Genomic DNA, 15,881 nt, shown 5'->3' with positions numbered 1-15,881 from the left:
TTTATTGGCCGTGTAAAAAAAGTGAGTAAAACGACGACCTTCAGGGAAGTTGAGTATAAATACTGTATGTTTGTTCGGTGTTTACAGACGCTGTCAACAAATCAACAAGATAAGCGCAACACGAATAATGCCCTCACAAGTTGCCGAAGAAACCATTTATATTACCCTTCGTGACGGACGAAAGATCGTTGCTCGCCCAACTGACCGGAACATAGATAGAGAAACCGTTTACAACTTCCGTGTCGAATGCGGCTGGGACATGGACAAGGTGGACGACTGGTTTGACATGGTTGAGAATGGCTTACGTCTAGAATACCTGGCGATTGGAGAAGACGGTGAACCAGTGGGTATGATTGCACTTGATTTAGAGGTAAATATTGGAGACTATTCCCTCTTGCGCATTCTACCCGTTTGAGACCAAAATGGGGCAAAGTTTCCTTACATTTTTATTGAATTATAGGACATGCACTATAAAGACGTTGAAGTAGCATCTCGCGCCACCAAAACGGGATGTGTGGCAAGCTTATACATCGCAAAGTCCAAAAGAAAGGGAGGTGCGGCGTTGGCTCTCATTGAATATCTGGAGGTACAAGCCAAAGCAAACGGCGTTGAACGGATTACCATGAACACATTGCCTCATAATGCAACAAGTAGACACATCTTTGAAAGCTTAGGATACAAGAAATTCAAAGAGGGACTTCGCTATAAGGACCCTTTTTCCGAGGAAGTATTAGAGGCTGTATATTATCGCAAGCAAATACAATAGTCATGGAAGTCGAACTATTTGATGCATAAAGTTTTTTTTATTAAATGCTTTTCTGTATATACAATAACGAGAATGAGTGTGTACTTTTTAAAAAAATGTTACAAGTGATAAACTTAGACCCGGTTAAACCTGGTTTGGCATAGGAGGGCCATTAGCAACATGATCGACTGAGCAACGTAGATTGGGTGAGGGTATGTACGACATTTGTATCACCCTATCTTATTTTTTGTTACATTGAGGCACCGATGGATAACCACTGTAATGGAGAGCCTTTTTCGTCGGTGCAAGCCAGCATACCAAGGGTTCTGCCCGGAGCTTGGTGGGTCATAAACTTCAATGCGGGTATAGGAGCATTCATGGGAATAACATGGAATGGGTCGGGCGAGTTACCTCGAAGCGACCATAAGCGAATAGTATGATCATCCCCAGCGACAGCCACAACATTAGCATCGTCTATTACGTCGAAACCTAGAGAACGAGTGTGCTGATTCTTGTGTCCATTAAACCTTAATACTGGCCATTGCCTTTGATGGTAACTTGTGTGGGAGGAGGTTGTCTGGTGGCCCCGCATATCCCAAACTTGGAGCGAGCCGTCCATGGCGGCGGCAACGATGTGGAACGACGACCCAATTTTACGAAGATGCGTGATAGGCGATTTATGCTGTATGATGTAAGGGCTGTGTCCACGTCTTGCATCAATTTTACGACGATCCACTCTTGCATCGAACAGCTTGATGCGACCATCACGACACCCTCCGAGAAAAACATTGGGTTGTACGGGGTCTATTTGTGCAGTCAAAACTGCGCTGTTGGTAAAGTAGGAGGTGGTAGGCTTGCCATGGTTGAAATAAACTGCCTGATTATCTGTCCCTAGTACAGAGCGTGCAACCTCGACCTTGGATTGGTCACAACACCAAAACGAGCCCCACGAAGGTACACTTATCGACTGGATGACCCCGCCTGGTCGCAAATATGGCGTATCTTCATGCTCGGGAAGGTCGAGTTTGATAAACGATACTTTTGGAGCATCCAGTCCACTTCCCATTGTGCACACTGTACACGTATCATCTGACCCCATACTGATGCAGGTAATATCTGAACTGTTTGGGGAGAGCGTCAAAGCTTGTTGCTGAAAGCCATGCGCTTTTGAGACAGTAAACATTGTCTGTGCCGTTGAGCCATTCGACAGCCCGAGCATAAGGTGATTTTTGGTTGGATGGATGTCCAATGCCGTTGGGTGGGCCGTGGCGGTGGCTGCCAAAGAATGAATTTTCTGTGGCGGTCCCAGAGTGACTAATAATCCTTGGTATCCATCTATCTTGCTTTGAATAACCGATCGACGTGCTTGAATTTCTCTTTGGTAGCAGTAACGTGGTAATTTGGTCACGCAATAAAGTTTGCGCTTAACTGGAGCTGGTCGTGGTTGCTGCTGCTGTTTTTGAGCCTTTTGATAATTCTGCCGGCTGTACGGTCCAGTGGGCATCACTTTGAAATATTTCTTCTTTTCCCGGTCATAGTAGTAACCCGGAATGTCCATGACATGCTCCCCATTGGACATTTTGCAAAATGTTTTTTTCGAGATGTCTATCGTCCGGAAAGACGGGTGAATCAAATTCGATGGACTTGAATTTGGTCAGTCAAATAATGCTGACACAGTCTTTTTCCCAATTTTTAAGATTTTGGAAAGGGTGGAAATATTTTTTCTCGACTGTCATTTTGGGGAGTGGTACGAGGGTGATGATCATCACAGAGGAAATGAAGTCACACGTGACTTCACCAAAAAGCTCTTTGAAAGTTGTGGGGTAAAAGGTTGGCTGGCTTGCCGCAAAGCCGGAGGAACAGTGACACAAGGGCCCGCGAAGGATCGGGTTTCTGCAGTTGGGTTCAAACCGTTTGGCAGGACGACATCAGCTGTCCCAACCATTATAAACCCCGCTTACCCCGCACTTTCTAGTTTTTGTTGGGTTGCAGTGTTTGTTTGGCCGGCCACTTTAGTTTTTCTGGTAGATTGTTATTTGGAATGCGTTGCTCTCCCCCCAACCCATGGTATGTGGAGTAAAAGTTGTCACCATCCATCACTTGAGAAAGGAGAGGAAAAAAGTAAATTCTAGCATTTTTTTGGCTACCAAGGCCGGAAAAGCCGCAAAATTGAGTGTAACTGTTTACCTCCACAAAAAGGGCGAGAATTCAAAGACAGACCGATGCGCTACTAGCCTCACTCGGAAACGCTGCCTTTTGCTTCGTTTTTTTTTTCGACTGCCTTTGCTTCTCTCTCTCTCTCTCTCTCCACTTTCTTTCCTCAAACTCTCCCCCCATCTCCTTGTCATTTAACCCGAAAGAACCTCTCCACACACCCCCCCCCACTCTGCCCATCTTTCTCTGAAAACTCGGAATGGTCCAAACCGCTACTTACTCGACCTTTCCTTCGTCATCATCCTCCTCAGCAGTGTCTGATGCTTCACGAAAGAGAAAGCAGGATATGCAGTATCCTATGGAGTACCCAATGTCATCGCCTCCACAGCAAGCTGCTCCTTGGTCAGAATTTGTTTACTCGAGTCCAAACTCACCCACCACCTCGCCTCAGATCACGCAACATCCTCATCAAACGCTTGCCTGGTTGGAGCATGGAAATAATAACTATACTCACTTTGACCCTATGGCCATGTCTAATTTTCCTATCAAGTCAGAAACCATACCCGACCGCCGTCACTCGCTTGCTGTAGGCGAATTTTCTTTCCAATCTGACCTGAAGCAAGACCCTCCAAAGTTTGATATGAACTTGCAGCAACATCATTTGCCTACACCGCCTTCTGCTGCTCATCGTCATCCGTCCAATGATGACAAGATGAACCTTCATATTGATATGTCCTCCAAGCAGCCGCCTCAGTTTGCCACTTTTTCATCGGCCTCCATGCCTTCGCCATCCACACCGGCCTTTTTTACCTCGGCTTTCTTGGATTCTTTAAACGATAATGCAGGGGACAATGGTGTCACCGCAGCCCACAATACTCATGAGTCGGTTTTTTCTTTCAGTATGGCCCCCACTTCCAATACTATCCAATTCATGAACCCCAACGATATGTTAGCGCATGCATCACCAGAGAATATGTTGAATGATATCATGGCTGAAAGCGAAGACTTCGTGTTTGACAACCATCACACCGTAACGCCTTCCGCTCTATCGTCTGATAACCCGTTTTATCAACAGTCCGCTTCTTCCTTTTCTGACCTTATCATGCAACAAGATCAGCAACAGCCTGTCTCACAATCACTGCATCGTGGCTCTACTAGCCGTTCCTCAACGTCGTCTTTAGCAAGTAACTTGCAGCAACAACATATTGGTGGTGCTAATGATATGGGTTTTGCTGCTACCATGGATTTTGGGAATGGAGGACGAAAAATGTCCAGACTGCAACAAATTTCTCCTCCAGCTTCTCCTACGCATTCTTCTTCCCTATCAAATACATCTTCTTCTCCATCTCCGCCAATCACACCAATGCTTCATCAACAGCAACAACACCAACAAGCTTATCAGCAAGCCTTTCACGACGGACCGACTTTTCAACATCCGACTATTCCCGAAGAAGACGACGAAGATATGCTCTTGAATCAAGCGGACTTTGCTGGCTACCTGCAGCCTAATGGATTGGATGATCCACTTAAATCAAAGAATGGCATCGTATCAGCTCGTTTGCTTCAGAGTGCTAATGTTGCCCTGCTTCGACCTTTGATTCGTCACTATCTTCAATCTCCCAACCCAGCGGCTTCTGGCGAGCGAACTGTGGTTATTCTGACGAGCAAAGTGGCCCAAAAGAGCTATGGAACTGAGAAACGGTAAGCCAACCAAAAAAATAATAATTTTCTATGTGTGAGAGGACTTTGTTATAATACCTGCGAAGAGGTTTATTACCAAAAAAAAAAAAAGGTCCAGGTCAAAATATGACACTAAATGCTGTATTATTGCCTTTCAATATTAGCTTTCTTTGCCCACCTCCTACAACGCATTTGATCGGTGGCAGCTGGTGGACACAACAAATGTCCGATAAAGATAGTGGTCCAGAGTCCCCGCCATCCGTGACCGTCAGTGCTCCTAGTATGACGGTTTGCATCTCGGGCGAATCCACTAGCCACAAGGGAAATTTAGAATGGCACGCTCCCAACGGTTCCGTCATGGATAGTTCATCGGTCATTACCACTCCGAGTGACCCTGTGGTGTCTGGAAAATGTGTTTCCAAGCAGCTGTATATTAATGATGCTGATGAAAAGCGAAAACGTGTAGAATGCCTCGTCAAAATTCAACTGGCTAATGGCTTTAACTTGGGAACTTTGGCTAGCAAGGGCATCAAGGTCATCAGTAAGCCTAGCAAGAAACGTCAGAGCGTTAAAAATATGGAACGTAAGTCAAAGCTTTAAGTTTTTCAAAAATAGGGTTCGGTGGTTTTTGCGCGTTAGTACCCTTAGTCATCGAGGTTCTCATCAATCACGTGTACTCCTTTGGGGTGGCTCTCTCTCTTACAGTGTGTATACATCACGGCACAACTATCTCGCTATTCAACAGAATCCGTTCGCAAACTGTTTCTACGAAATACTTGGGTGTTTCCACCACCAATGGTACCCCTGTGATGTTCGCACAGACATCATCAGATTGGCCTGGAGCTGACCATAACCAAGCACCTCCAAATGGAGCTGCCGCTGGTAATGGAACCTGTTTTGTCGCGAGAACTAGCTCATGGGACCCGTTTGTAATCTGGGTGGTCGACACTACTCGTACTGGAGAATCCAACCATAATGAAGAGCCTTCCACTTTTCCTCCTCCACCCGCCATCGCTCTTCGAAATCCTTCCGGCAACCCTATCCCTATCCACTATAATCAACCTGTTGTCTTACAGTGTCTATCGACTGGACTTGTTTCACCAGTTATGGTTATTCGAAAGGTGGACAAGGCTTCTACCGTTGTAGGTGGCGCTCGTGTAAGTGACGGTGGTCCTGGACCCAATGGTGTTGGCTTCATGGCTGGAGGAGAATACGCGGATGAGGCATTGGGCGATCCAGTATCACAACTTCACAAGATTGCCCTTCAAATCATTCAAGATCCTTCCAACGCTAATTGCCCTGTGGATATGCGCAGCCACCAACACCCTAATATGCCTCACGCAACACAACCCATCACCTATTTAGCATGCTTGAATGATATTGTCGGTATGCACAAAACCACCGAGCCTCGTCAACCGTTAGCCAGTGCGATGGCTATGATGAGCGAAGCCAGCTCGTCTCCTATCCCTATGCCCGGTATGGCGGCATCTTGGACCGATGCCCAGCAAATGTTTGGTATTTCGTTTGGCAGCCCTACCGATGCATCCAGTGTAACTTCACAGGAGAATGGTCGTGCTGTGCGCAAGCGTCGCGTCTCCTGCGACACTTCTGGCAAAAATGTTTCCACTGCACCTCCTGGAAGCCGTGTGTCGACTTTGGCCAACAAGGGACGACGACGTGTGAACAGTCTTAACGATGTCGCCAATTTCAGTGGTAGCTCCGACGACATGAGCCCAAGTGGACGTCGTGGCAGTGTCAGTAGCACTGCAAGCGGTGGTGCTGGACCTAGTCAGAACGGCGCTTTTTGGTCAGAGGACGTTACGGATGCTGCTGTATGGACCATTGTTGGCACTGGTAAGTACTTTTGGTAAAAAAAAAACACCACCGGAAGTGAAAATGCAGACACTGATTCTTTTTCCTTGGCTCTCGTCTAGATTGTGCAACTTACACCTTTTGGACTCCGCAATCCACTTCACCTTTCTCATCACAACACAACAGTGAAGTCGCATCGCCCGTCACTCCGTTCCCATCCATTTCGCATTTCTCTACCAGCCTTGCTCCTCAACAGCAACGTGTGATGAATGGCGATATGGGTAGCTTGACTATCTATGGCGAAAACTTCACGCGCGACCTAACTGTGTGGTTTGGTGATGTCAAGGCATCTCGTACCGAGTATCGCTGCAGGGAGATTCTCACCTGCTCGGTCCCTGACAGTCAAGAATTCCACGACAGCGTGGGACTTTCGGACTACCACCATCGACAACTTCGAACCGATTCTTCTGGAAAGACGACGGATTCGCAAATTGGCTTTGTTGACCAACCACGAAAGAAGGTCCCTATCCTTCTTGTTCGTGGCGATGGTGTGGTCTATCGTACCGGCAAGATTTACGTCTTTTAATTATTTCGTCCTCCTCTCCAGAAGCAACCCACCACCCTTTTTTATTTAGTTCCCCAAAAAAACACTCATCCCATCCCCCTTTGTCTATATATTCTCCTCAATGACATCGTGCACCTGGCGTGAAACAACCGCTAAAGAATCAATGTCGTGTAATTTTATTCTTCCCTCCTTCTGTGCAATTTTGTTCTGTGCTTTGGTATTTTGGTGATGTTTTCATTCACCCCACTTTTTTTATTTCTCTCTCGGTCTTCTTTTTTCTTTCGTTGCTCTTTCATTTCGTTGCTCTACCTACCTTGAAAAGACTTGTACTTGTAAATGGTGAAATTCCTTACATACTAAATCAAAAATCCCCTCATTCATCCCCAACCAATTCGTCTGGTAACTGATTATAATGATGGTTTATTATAGGACAATGAGTGTCTATATTTCGAAGGCAAAGCCGTTCACGTGAATGAGTGAAATCGTGCTACAGAAAGTGATGTAAAGAGGAAAAAATGCAGGTTAAAAAGAAAAATGGATTGTTGACAATATGAGTTGGAAAGATGACGAAACTCAGAGCTTAACAGATGAAGAGCGTCTGGAAGACCAATGGCTTTAAACGAAAAAGAAAACAGGGACAGTACCGGTTAACTTGAGGTAGGTGTTCAAACCTACAGCGAAAAGAAGAGCGACGCAAATAGCGGTAGGACCAGACATATCATCGAAAGGACCAGCGACACGGGCATTGATAAGCTCGCGACGTCTGTAGTATAAGCCCATACCGTACAGGAAGGTAGACAAGGAAACAAGGGTGTAGACAACACCACTGATACGACCAATAGTGTCTCCAGCATTGAAAAGAGCAATGGAGAAAGTGGCGAGAAGGGTGGCAAATGACATCCAAGAGAAATAAGTACGCTCGTTGGCAAAGTACACCTTGGGTTCTACTCGCAGAGGAGTAATGACTTTGGCGGGTACCTTAACACCTGGGGGGAGAATAACAGGCTCTCTAACGATTCTGGCAGGTCCTTTGATGCTACCATCGATCTCACTGAAGAAGTGGCTAATCTTATCAAAGAAAGCTTTGGTCATGGCATTAAGGGGGGTCAAGGTTGTTTCTAACTCCTCGCCAGAGTAAGCAGTGTTGGACGAAGCGTCCGACCCATCGGGCAACAGGGAACTGCGCTCATGAACGGGTGAGCCTCCAACGCTCAAGTATCCTTGGTCGGCGTTGCGACTCATATCCTTTTGTTTGCCTTTATCGCTCTTGGGAATAGCTCCTTGCGACATAAGCATAGGGAGATTGTTGACATCGGTGTCAACATAAGCCAACCAGAAGGGAAGGAGAGCAACACGTTGATCGAAAATAACAGAAATACCGTGCACAAACTTTGTGAAATTGTGTGCCTCTTCAACAAGATCGCTTTCGGAGATGTGCTGCACCCAGCTGGGTAACTTAGCATCTGGAGAGGGCAGTTCCACCTTGATTTCCAGCTGAGCATATGGGAAGTGATTGATCTCTTGGTTGTCGGTAACGTTGTTGAAGGGATAGTTGACATCAACATCGGGACGATGCCACTGTCCTTCACCTCTGCGAACCTTTTGATCATTGCTGAACAGCTGAGAGTCTTCACGAATGAAGCAGATATCTGTGTCCAAAGACACACGGACAGATCGGTCACCGGGCACTTGGAAAGCAGTTCTTCTATAATTACTTCTTAGGACTGCATCCAAAAAAAAGTAGACGAAAGCAAGCCGAGTACGATTAATAAACATGGTAAATCCCACTGTCATAAGAGAGAAAAACAGATCACTTACCAGGGGCCAACTTGCGATCAAGTATGTCGGCTTGAAACTCGTGCGCCAACTTTTCAAAAGCTACAGCATCCTCTTCAGTCTTGCCTGGGTTTGAGCGAATCTTCTTGGCCGTCTTGACAATAAATGTCTCATCTCCTTTGATGAATCCGTCAATGTACTTGTCCTTGATGACAAACTTCTCACTCTTTTCCGATACAGCATCACTTTGCAGAGTACGCCTTTCGAAGATGATTTCAGGGTTTTCTTCGGCGGATCCGTACCATCTCAAACGCAACATTTGAGAGCCTGGGGCGTTCTCAACTCTACCAGAGTAAGTGTCCAATTCGCTGTTATCAAAGTAAAGCGAAGAAATAGGGGGGTCAATGTCCTCGCCCTTGGTAGTAGAGTTGTTGTACACCAATACGGGGAGATGGCGCAAGATTTGTGTCTTTAGCTCCAGGATATCATCAAAATGAACAAAGTAACGCAACACAACAGTGGATTTTCCTTCGTCCTGGCCTCCAGGAATCATTGCGTTGGCAATATAGCTAACAGGTTGGAAGGACATGGTGACAGTTCCATTACGGATCTTGTTAAACAATTGAGACAAGTGCAAAAGAAGGGAATCGTAATTTTGGCGCCAAAAATTGCATTGCTTGATGCGAACCATAAATAGAGGGCGCAAAACATAAGGCGTATGACGATCGTGCTTCTTGACAAGCTTGATAATGGCAGTATAATTGATCTTTGAAAATCGAGCCAATCGGTTGATGTCGTCGGCAATCTGATTGATTTCTTCTTGAAGCTCAGTCATTTCCGCCTCCGAATTCTCGCTAGGGATCAGACTTTCAATTGCTTGAGAGCATGTTTCGATACGGCTTTGGATATTGGTTAGCTGAACCTGGTGGAACGCATTGACCTATCATCATCATCAAATTAGATTGTTTGCTTTGCATGAAGCACTTTGGAGAAACTTGTGCTTTACCTTTTCAAGATCCTTGTCCAACTTTTCGACGAAGTCTGTCTCATTCTTTTCCGTGAAAACGCCATTGTTAGAGGCAATGCGGAGATCAGCCTTGAGCGAGCTGTACGAAATGTAGTACAACTGCCATTCCGGATAAATAGCTTCTTCTATTTGACGACCAAACTTCATAGGGGCTTAAGATAATGAAGGAAAAGGAGAAAAGAAACTGGAACGCTGAGACCAGACACAGCGGTCGTATGTAGAAAAAAAGAGAAAAAAAATGGCGGTCAACGATTTGATCTTTTTTGTTTCGCAGAAGAGAAAATCTTTTTGGCTGTCATGGCCGGTTTTGATCATTAGTTCGTACGATTTTAGTCAATTTGATGAACGGTTTAGTATCTATTTACTTTGAAGATATCTCATATTCGTTGTTTTGATATGCATGTTTGTCATCGTATTTTCTTTTATTTTTACTGAATAGAGGTTGGCGGACGATGCTTATCGGCATTTTAATTCGGCCAGCACGTGTGGTCGGTAACTTAGATTGACAGGATGAGAGTGGCCAAAGAATTGAAGCTGACTATGAACGTAAATCTTTCCACTTTGTTTCTCAGCTGGCAACACATCTACCACATAGCACTGATGCAGGCACGGCGCGATGTCCCTTATTTCAATGTCGACAGCTCTCTGTAAACGTGCTGTTCGCTCAACAAGAATTGAAAACTGGTCGTATCTGCATGGCCATTGATAATGGGAAATGCTTTTACAGTCAGTGTATGATGAAAAGTCCTGTTGAACCGGAATGAAGAGAGCTTGGTGAGGTATATCGCTTTCATATTATCAGGTCAGCTAAGGTTTATAGATGAAAACAGGCATAACTATGATGCTGTCTAGGATGAAGGTTCGGAGTTTATGGATAGGTAGAAATGACCTTTTGCACGTTCTAACAATCTGGGGACATGATTGGCTGAGTTTACAAAGATTGCCAACGTATGTGTGTGTTGAATGGCTGATGTGCCTTAGGGGAAGTTACCGTTGAGCTCACAATGGGCGAAAGTAGCCCAAAATAAATATAATTGATTGTGTACTCCCTCGATTTTCTTGCTTCTTAACCTTTTTTTTCCCTCCATTTTCATCCTCTTTCCTTTCACCCTTGGTTCATCATCAACCATAGGGTTATTCCTAGCCCCGTAGCAATGGATCACCCGGCGCTCCATATGAACCACTCTGACGACCACCGTCAAGTCAACCACCTAGTTTCTGGAAATAATAATCGTTCACTTGATAACGAGAACCAGAATGTTTCAGACTTATTCGATTTATCCAATAACATCAGCTACCTTTTCGCTGAAGGTTCAGCTCACAACTATGCATCCTTGATACCCAACTCGGGTATGCCCAACTACACTTACAATACAGCAGGTGGCTCAGGAGACGCAGCCCAGCAAAGCCTCGCCACAGCAATTAACGACTTTTCGACACCGTCCCGAATCGATGATATGCAAAAGACAACATCCACCGCAACGCCAGCAAGAGATACGTATGCAAACAAGGAGGTACGTGAAACAAAAAAAATTGATTTTATCTCCATAAACAACTGAAAGTTATACTCGGGAAAACTAACCTGCTTTTTTTTTTCTTCTCCCACTTCTTTGCATTCTCAGGATATGCTTACGCCCCTCATGTCACCAGCTATGACACCGTCGTTTCACGGTGGTCAACAATCCGAAACTACCCATATGATGAGTCGAGAGACACACTTTTCTCCGTTGGCGTCTCCCGCAATGATGCCCCAGACTGACGCGACAAATGCCATGAGACAACCCGATCAAGTTCAGGAATATATGACAATATCCAATGAATCCATGCAGGAACATTACCAGCGATTAGAGGAAGCTAAGATGGCTTTGGAAGAGCAGCTTTGGAAGCTAAAGAGCAAGCAACCGACCACTCCAGTATATAATAATCCTAGAAAGCGACCTAGTCCAAACGTAAGCACCAGTCAAGCACAATCTCCCGTCCCAACAGAAACCAATCAGTCCATGGTGAATACCTTTTCGACTGCGACCAAATCACCACGCATAGATCCAACCAATATGCATCAGGAATCACAACAACGTATGTCGCCAGCTACACCAGCTTCCCTTATGAAAATGTCAATTTCACCCACCTCGCGCGCAGCCAGTGGAAAGAAAAACAAAAAGCGAACAGGGTCCAAGACACCGATCGCACCAGTCTCTGGGATGTTACCTCCGCAAATGCCCTCACCATCCCTTCAACCGACCGTTTCATCCTCTGGTATCCGCCAGTTGCATTCCACACCACCCAGTCTAAAGCCACGTCTGAATTCTATATCCGCGTCACCACGAACACTAAAGCCTCTCTTGACGAGTCCTACCATGACCCCCACATTTGGGACCGCGTCCAATGAAGAAGCCGCTCGAATCCTGGCTGCCAAATCCAATTATCAAAACCTGCGAGAAGGCAAAACGGCTGCCCTTGGCATTAGCTTTTCACCTGGCATTCACAGTGGTATCGAAATCAGAAGATCAGCCCACAAAGCAGCTGAACAAAAGAGACGAGATAACCTTAAAGAATGGTTTGATCGACTTCGAGTTGAATTAGAGGATGGCTATTTTGACACACTGGAACACATGCAAGAAGAAAGAGAACAATCGAGAGAACGAAAGACCGAAGACTCCAAAAAGGCGCATACCCCCAAGACAGAGAGAGACAATGCCGACCATAGTGAGGCCCAGGGTACTGGAGACTCTGATAAATCTCCTGATGATGAAGGCTCAGTTGGATCTGGCACTTCCGGAGCCAAACAGCCCATGTCCAAAGTGTTATTGTTACAGTATTCGTATGAGTATATTGTTAAACTCAAGGGCGAGCTTCGAGAACGGGATGACAAAATCAATGATCTGGAATCTACCATGTCCAAACGGTGACAGATGCGTCTGTCAGACGAAAAAAGCAAATGACTGAAGTAATTAGCGGTATTCTTTCAGCTTAGTTTAGTCTTTGACTGATTTTTCAAATGTACAAAAATATAAATGTGTTGTGATGAGTGATTAATTATCTTTGTTTTTATTATTACTTAAATCTTATAGTCGTCTTTTGATTGTTCTGTCTTTGGAATGTACGTATCATGGCCGCGGTCACGACCGGTCTGTTAGACTTATCGGCTTCATTTTCAACTGTGATCATCTGTAAGGGCCTTCACATCGCAAGGGGGCGGGGCAAGGAAATCTTACATCATCACGGTCGCCATAATGCTGCTTCTACATAGTACGCAGGAGGTGTTTTTAGCATATAATAAACTAAAGCAATCATATACCAAAGACTTAGGTGCAGCAGCTACCTTTCCCGATGAGAAATGACATACCCCTGGCAAGAAAGGGGACGGCACTAGAATACTGACGCTATTTCATTCAGATCAACACCCTGCCGTTCACTTCCGTCACGCATAGCTCTAGAATGTACTAAATCCATTTCACTTTGATCCAGCAAAAACTAGATACTTGCCAGCTCATCAATAGCTTGTTTAACCATATGCCGGCAACATGTCTCCATCTTTCGTTAGCACCACCACATTTACCTCTGATGTAGTGCAACCCAAATTTTCTTTTCTTTTTTTTTCTATCAGTTTATTCATCTACATCAAATTGCTCCATGGTGCTAGTGACCATCGTTAGCATTTCGAAGAAGGAGGTTGCAGAGACGCGAAGCATTTTTACAGATGTACATTCAAAGTCCCTAGTGATATTGGCATGAGATATACAACGTTCCGGCACTTTCCCCTCAAATAATAAACATCGGCAAGTAAACTTACACTATGAGCTTATCACCGTTCGCCGTCAAGATGCGTTTGACTTGATCTACCTTTAGTTCTTTGTCGACGGACAAAGTTTTCTGAGCAATGCTTGCTAACCGCGGGGTAGGAAATGGAATTTCCAAATGTCTAGGATGCGCGTGAGCAAAAAGATCAGTTATGGGGATGTGGTTGCTATACTTGGCCGGCGTAGGAAATGTACATACAGAGAGTGGCCGAAGGACATTCTCGTAAGCTGAATGCAGTTGGTTGGAAGAGACAGACGAACTCGAGTTTTTTTTCTCCTTCTGCCTCTGTGACTGACCTCGAGTGGGCCAGTGTGTGCGGTGGCTGCAGTCAGGTCATATTTTTTTTTTCCAAGTGCATTGTCCATCTTCATTCCTCCATTTCTTCTCCCCCCCCACCCCTCCTAATTATCCAATAACCACACTTGCACCTTGTGCTATCGGGCTTGACTATTGTCATTTACAAGAGTAAAGTATGACTAGAGGACATCAAAAGGAAGCAGCTAGGTAATGAAATAATCATAATGGCCATGGCCCCGATGGAATAGTCTGATAACTCACCTCCTATACATTAGAGCTAGAGCCGCTAAAGAGGCTGACAAACATAAGGGTGGAAAGAGTCAATTATCCGCTCGTGCCGCAGGTAACCAGGTAAGGCTTAGGATTGATTTAATACTTGTCTTTTATGTGCAAACACTGACCATACGACTTAGATGAAGTGCCCCAAGTGCCTTACTCCAGTGGCAAACTATAAACTAATTCAACAGCATATGGAGGTACGCTAACTATATTCCTACCTTTAATATTCACTGAGCTTCCCAACCTAGCTCAAGGCATTAATCTACATATCCCTCATTTTCAGGCTAAGCATCCCAAAGAGACCATTCCACCTGAAGAAGACTTTGCTTAAAGAGAGTCTCATTCCAATAAAGAAAGCATTTGTTATTTATCTAAACGCTTTAACGGCGGTAAATCCCTGTATTGCATATGACGGGCTTGATGTACATTGAAAGCATCTTTAACGCAAGTACCATGTGAAAGCAGCGAATCTCATCTTGTATGATCTATCCATATGTCATCACAGTACATACGATATGGCAGTAGACCAACGGAATTGCAGCTTGAACTTCAGCCCCACTCTCGATTGGCATGTTTAGCATGACGGAAAATGTCGGCTGGTCGGCCTGTGTGTGGAACAAATACTCGGTTCTGCTGCATTTCCGTTGCACCTATGGAATTGAATTGGTCAATGGGTCGAGTGTCATGACGAGTATGAGTATTGACAGCCACCTAGGTATGACACGCGATCGTGTTTGCTAGTTAGTGTACGGAATGTCCAAATTGAGGACCGGCTGCAAAACCTACGGGAGCTGGATATGGCAAGTTTGGAAACTGCTGAGGTATGCGCTCACTATGAAATGTGGCGAAAGGAATGGAACCGAACTCTGCAAATGTCGGATGACATATTGCAGCCACTGATGATGCTGATTGTGGTTTAGATGCGCCTATCAGGTAATTCTTTTGCACAATAGAATCGAGATTTTTGCGTTTTTGCATCTCGTACATTGACTGTAAACAATCTATCAGAACATGGTGGTATCACTTGAATACAATTAAAACCAGTCTCATACCTGAAGTTTTTGAAATTGGCGGTTTTTTTCTTGCAACAAACGAGAGAGCTCGTGGACCTTCGTTCTAGCCATGTTCTGTTCTTGTTGTAACGCTAGATATAGTTCAAGCCGGCCAACATCAGCTTCATAGGTTGTGATTTTACCAATAACAACAACACAACAACATCTTTAATTGGTTCAACCATACCACGATTCTTATCCTGTAACCCTAAACAAATAGTCTATGAGACAAATTCGTTTTCCAACTAAGCACTTCAGCATGACATTTTACCAGCAAAGTTCGCAGATACTTCTTGTTCCAACACCCCGGTACGACGTTCAGCTTCTTTACAACGATCATTTGCGCTCTTTATCATGACAGAGCTAACGGATACATCTTGTGATAATTGATGGACGTAGAACAACAAACCTCGGCTGCAAATATCCATGATCAGATCAGGAGACATGCCAGCCAAGACAGCCTAGGTGAAACAATACAGCATGACCACAAAATAAGCGAAATTCCGTTTACTGTCCCCCAAATCACATAGCTCGGAAAAAAAAGTAAATGGCTACAAACGGTTTTGTATTCTTCGCTAGGGTTAAGATCGGTTACAAAGATGTCATGACTTGCTTAATAGATGTAGTGTTACTGTTTGGAAAATAAAAAAAAGTGGATGTATGCCCACATGATGAATTACCTGTCTAGTAGTG

At 44.8% G+C, this 15,881-nt stretch overlaps 8 protein-coding genes across 8 annotated transcripts; 4 read left to right on the top strand and 4 right to left on the bottom strand.

Annotated features, from left to right (window-relative positions):
* The first annotated feature begins 51 nt into the window (after window positions 1-51).
* Window positions 52-881, top strand: K450DRAFT_224208 (uncharacterized protein). The gene is made up of 2 exons (XM_051586180.1): window positions 52-370; window positions 461-881. The coding sequence occupies exons 1-2, from the start codon at window positions 128-130 to the stop codon at window positions 764-766; spliced, it is 549 nt and encodes a 182-aa protein (XP_051448103.1). The 5' UTR covers window positions 52-127; the 3' UTR covers window positions 767-881.
* On the bottom strand, window positions 819-2,329 carry K450DRAFT_224207 (uncharacterized protein). The gene has a single exon (XM_051586179.1). The coding sequence runs from the start codon at window positions 2,322-2,324 to the stop codon at window positions 996-998; it is 1,329 nt and encodes a 442-aa protein (XP_051448102.1). The 5' UTR covers window positions 2,325-2,329; the 3' UTR covers window positions 819-995.
* A 1,285-nt stretch (window positions 2,330-3,614) lies between these two features.
* K450DRAFT_224205 (uncharacterized protein) lies at window positions 3,615-7,121 on the top strand. Its single transcript, XM_051586178.1, has 5 exons — window positions 3,615-3,781; window positions 3,853-4,600; window positions 4,744-5,162; window positions 5,285-6,433; window positions 6,514-7,121. Exons 1-5 carry the CDS (start codon window positions 3,739-3,741, stop codon window positions 6,975-6,977), a joined length of 2,823 nt encoding a protein of 940 aa, XP_051448101.1. The 5' UTR covers window positions 3,615-3,738; the 3' UTR covers window positions 6,978-7,121.
* A 228-nt stretch (window positions 7,122-7,349) lies between these two features.
* K450DRAFT_183602 (uncharacterized protein) lies at window positions 7,350-10,022 on the bottom strand. The gene is made up of 3 exons (XM_051584404.1): window positions 9,739-10,022; window positions 8,775-9,672; window positions 7,350-8,680 (listed from the first exon to the last, which is right to left on the bottom strand). Exons 1-3 carry the CDS (start codon window positions 9,904-9,906, stop codon window positions 7,572-7,574), a joined length of 2,175 nt encoding a protein of 724 aa, XP_051448100.1. The 5' UTR covers window positions 9,907-10,022; the 3' UTR covers window positions 7,350-7,571.
* A 1,352-nt stretch (window positions 10,023-11,374) lies between these two features.
* On the top strand, window positions 11,375-12,868 carry K450DRAFT_224199 (uncharacterized protein). The gene has a single exon (XM_051586177.1). The coding sequence runs from the start codon at window positions 11,385-11,387 to the stop codon at window positions 12,666-12,668; it is 1,284 nt and encodes a 427-aa protein (XP_051448099.1). The 5' UTR covers window positions 11,375-11,384; the 3' UTR covers window positions 12,669-12,868.
* A 245-nt stretch (window positions 12,869-13,113) lies between these two features.
* K450DRAFT_224197 (uncharacterized protein) lies at window positions 13,114-14,238 on the bottom strand. Its single transcript, XM_051586176.1, has 3 exons — window positions 13,759-14,238; window positions 13,553-13,681; window positions 13,114-13,476 (listed from the first exon to the last, which is right to left on the bottom strand). Exons 1-3 carry the CDS (start codon window positions 13,929-13,931, stop codon window positions 13,368-13,370), a joined length of 411 nt encoding a protein of 136 aa, XP_051448098.1. The 5' UTR covers window positions 13,932-14,238; the 3' UTR covers window positions 13,114-13,367.
* Window positions 14,033-14,467, top strand: K450DRAFT_268620 (uncharacterized protein; the record flags this gene model as incomplete). Its single annotated transcript, XM_051592887.1, has 4 exons — window positions 14,033-14,064; window positions 14,133-14,208; window positions 14,271-14,333; window positions 14,420-14,467. The coding sequence occupies 4 exons, from the start codon at window positions 14,033-14,035 to the stop codon at window positions 14,465-14,467; spliced, it is 219 nt and encodes a 72-aa protein (XP_051448097.1).
* K450DRAFT_224190 (uncharacterized protein) lies at window positions 14,271-15,870 on the bottom strand. Its single transcript, XM_051586175.1, has 5 exons — window positions 15,460-15,870; window positions 15,376-15,396; window positions 15,189-15,280; window positions 14,923-15,126; window positions 14,271-14,847 (listed from the first exon to the last, which is right to left on the bottom strand). Exons 1-5 carry the CDS (start codon window positions 15,632-15,634, stop codon window positions 14,686-14,688), a joined length of 654 nt encoding a protein of 217 aa, XP_051448096.1. The 5' UTR covers window positions 15,635-15,870; the 3' UTR covers window positions 14,271-14,685.
* Window positions 15,871-15,881: the final 11 nt, after the last annotated feature.

The sequence above is a fragment of the Umbelopsis ramanniana genome (assembly GCF_025399195.1).
Source record: "Umbelopsis ramanniana AG unplaced genomic scaffold K450scaffold_6, whole genome shotgun sequence".
Lineage (NCBI taxonomy): Eukaryota > Fungi > Mucoromycota > Umbelopsidomycetes > Umbelopsidales > Umbelopsidaceae > Umbelopsis > Umbelopsis ramanniana.
This window is presented reverse-complemented; position numbering and strand designations above follow the sequence as displayed.

Excerpts from the sequence above, each read along its gene's own strand:
- K450DRAFT_224208 (XM_051586180.1), top strand. The coding sequence starts at position 128 with ATGCCCTCACAAGTTGCCGAAGAAACCATTTATATTACCCTTCGTGAC. Across the intron at positions 371-460 it reads TGATTGCACTTGATTTAGAG|GACATGCACTATAAAGACGT; the intron begins GTAAATATTGGA and ends ATTGAATTATAG.
- K450DRAFT_224207 (XM_051586179.1), bottom strand. The coding sequence starts at position 2,324 with ATGTCCAATGGGGAGCATGTCATGGACATTCCGGGTTACTACTATGAC.
- K450DRAFT_224205 (XM_051586178.1), top strand. The coding sequence starts at position 3,739 with ATGCAGGGGACAATGGTGTCACCGCAGCCCACAATACTCATGA. Across the intron at positions 3,782-3,852 it reads GCAGCCCACAATACTCATGA|CGCATGCATCACCAGAGAAT; the intron begins GTCGGTTTTTTC and ends ACGATATGTTAG. Across the intron at positions 4,601-4,743 it reads AGCTATGGAACTGAGAAACG|CTTTCTTTGCCCACCTCCTA; the intron begins GTAAGCCAACCA and ends TTTCAATATTAG.
- K450DRAFT_183602 (XM_051584404.1), bottom strand. The coding sequence starts at position 9,906 with ATGAAGTTTGGTCGTCAAATAGAAGAAGCTATTTATCCGGAATGGCAG. Across the intron at positions 9,673-9,738 it reads TGGACAAGGATCTTGAAAAG|GTCAATGCGTTCCACCAGGT; the intron begins GTAAAGCACAAG and ends TGATGATGATAG. Across the intron at positions 8,681-8,774 it reads TGATCGCAAGTTGGCCCCTG|TCCTAAGAAGTAATTATAGA; the intron begins GTAAGTGATCTG and ends TTTTGGATGCAG.
- K450DRAFT_224199 (XM_051586177.1), top strand. The coding sequence starts at position 11,385 with ATGCTTACGCCCCTCATGTCACCAGCTATGACACCGTCGTTTCACGGT.
- K450DRAFT_224197 (XM_051586176.1), bottom strand. The coding sequence starts at position 13,931 with ATGAAGATGGACAATGCACTTGGAAAAAAAAAATATGACCTGACTGCA. Across the intron at positions 13,682-13,758 it reads ATGTCCTTCGGCCACTCTCT|ACATTTGGAAATTCCATTTC; the intron begins GTATGTACATTT and ends CGCGCATCCTAG. Across the intron at positions 13,477-13,552 it reads AACGGTGATAAGCTCATAGT|GGACTTTGAATGTACATCTG; the intron begins GTAAGTTTACTT and ends CAATATCACTAG.
- K450DRAFT_224190 (XM_051586175.1), bottom strand. The coding sequence starts at position 15,634 with ATGTCTCCTGATCTGATCATGGATATTTGCAGCCGAGGTTTGTTGTTC. Across the intron at positions 15,281-15,375 it reads GTTACAGGATAAGAATCGTG|CGTTACAACAAGAACAGAAC; the intron begins GTATGGTTGAAC and ends AACTATATCTAG. Across the intron at positions 15,127-15,188 it reads GCCAATTTCAAAAACTTCAG|TCAATGTACGAGATGCAAAA; the intron begins GTATGAGACTGG and ends GATTGTTTACAG.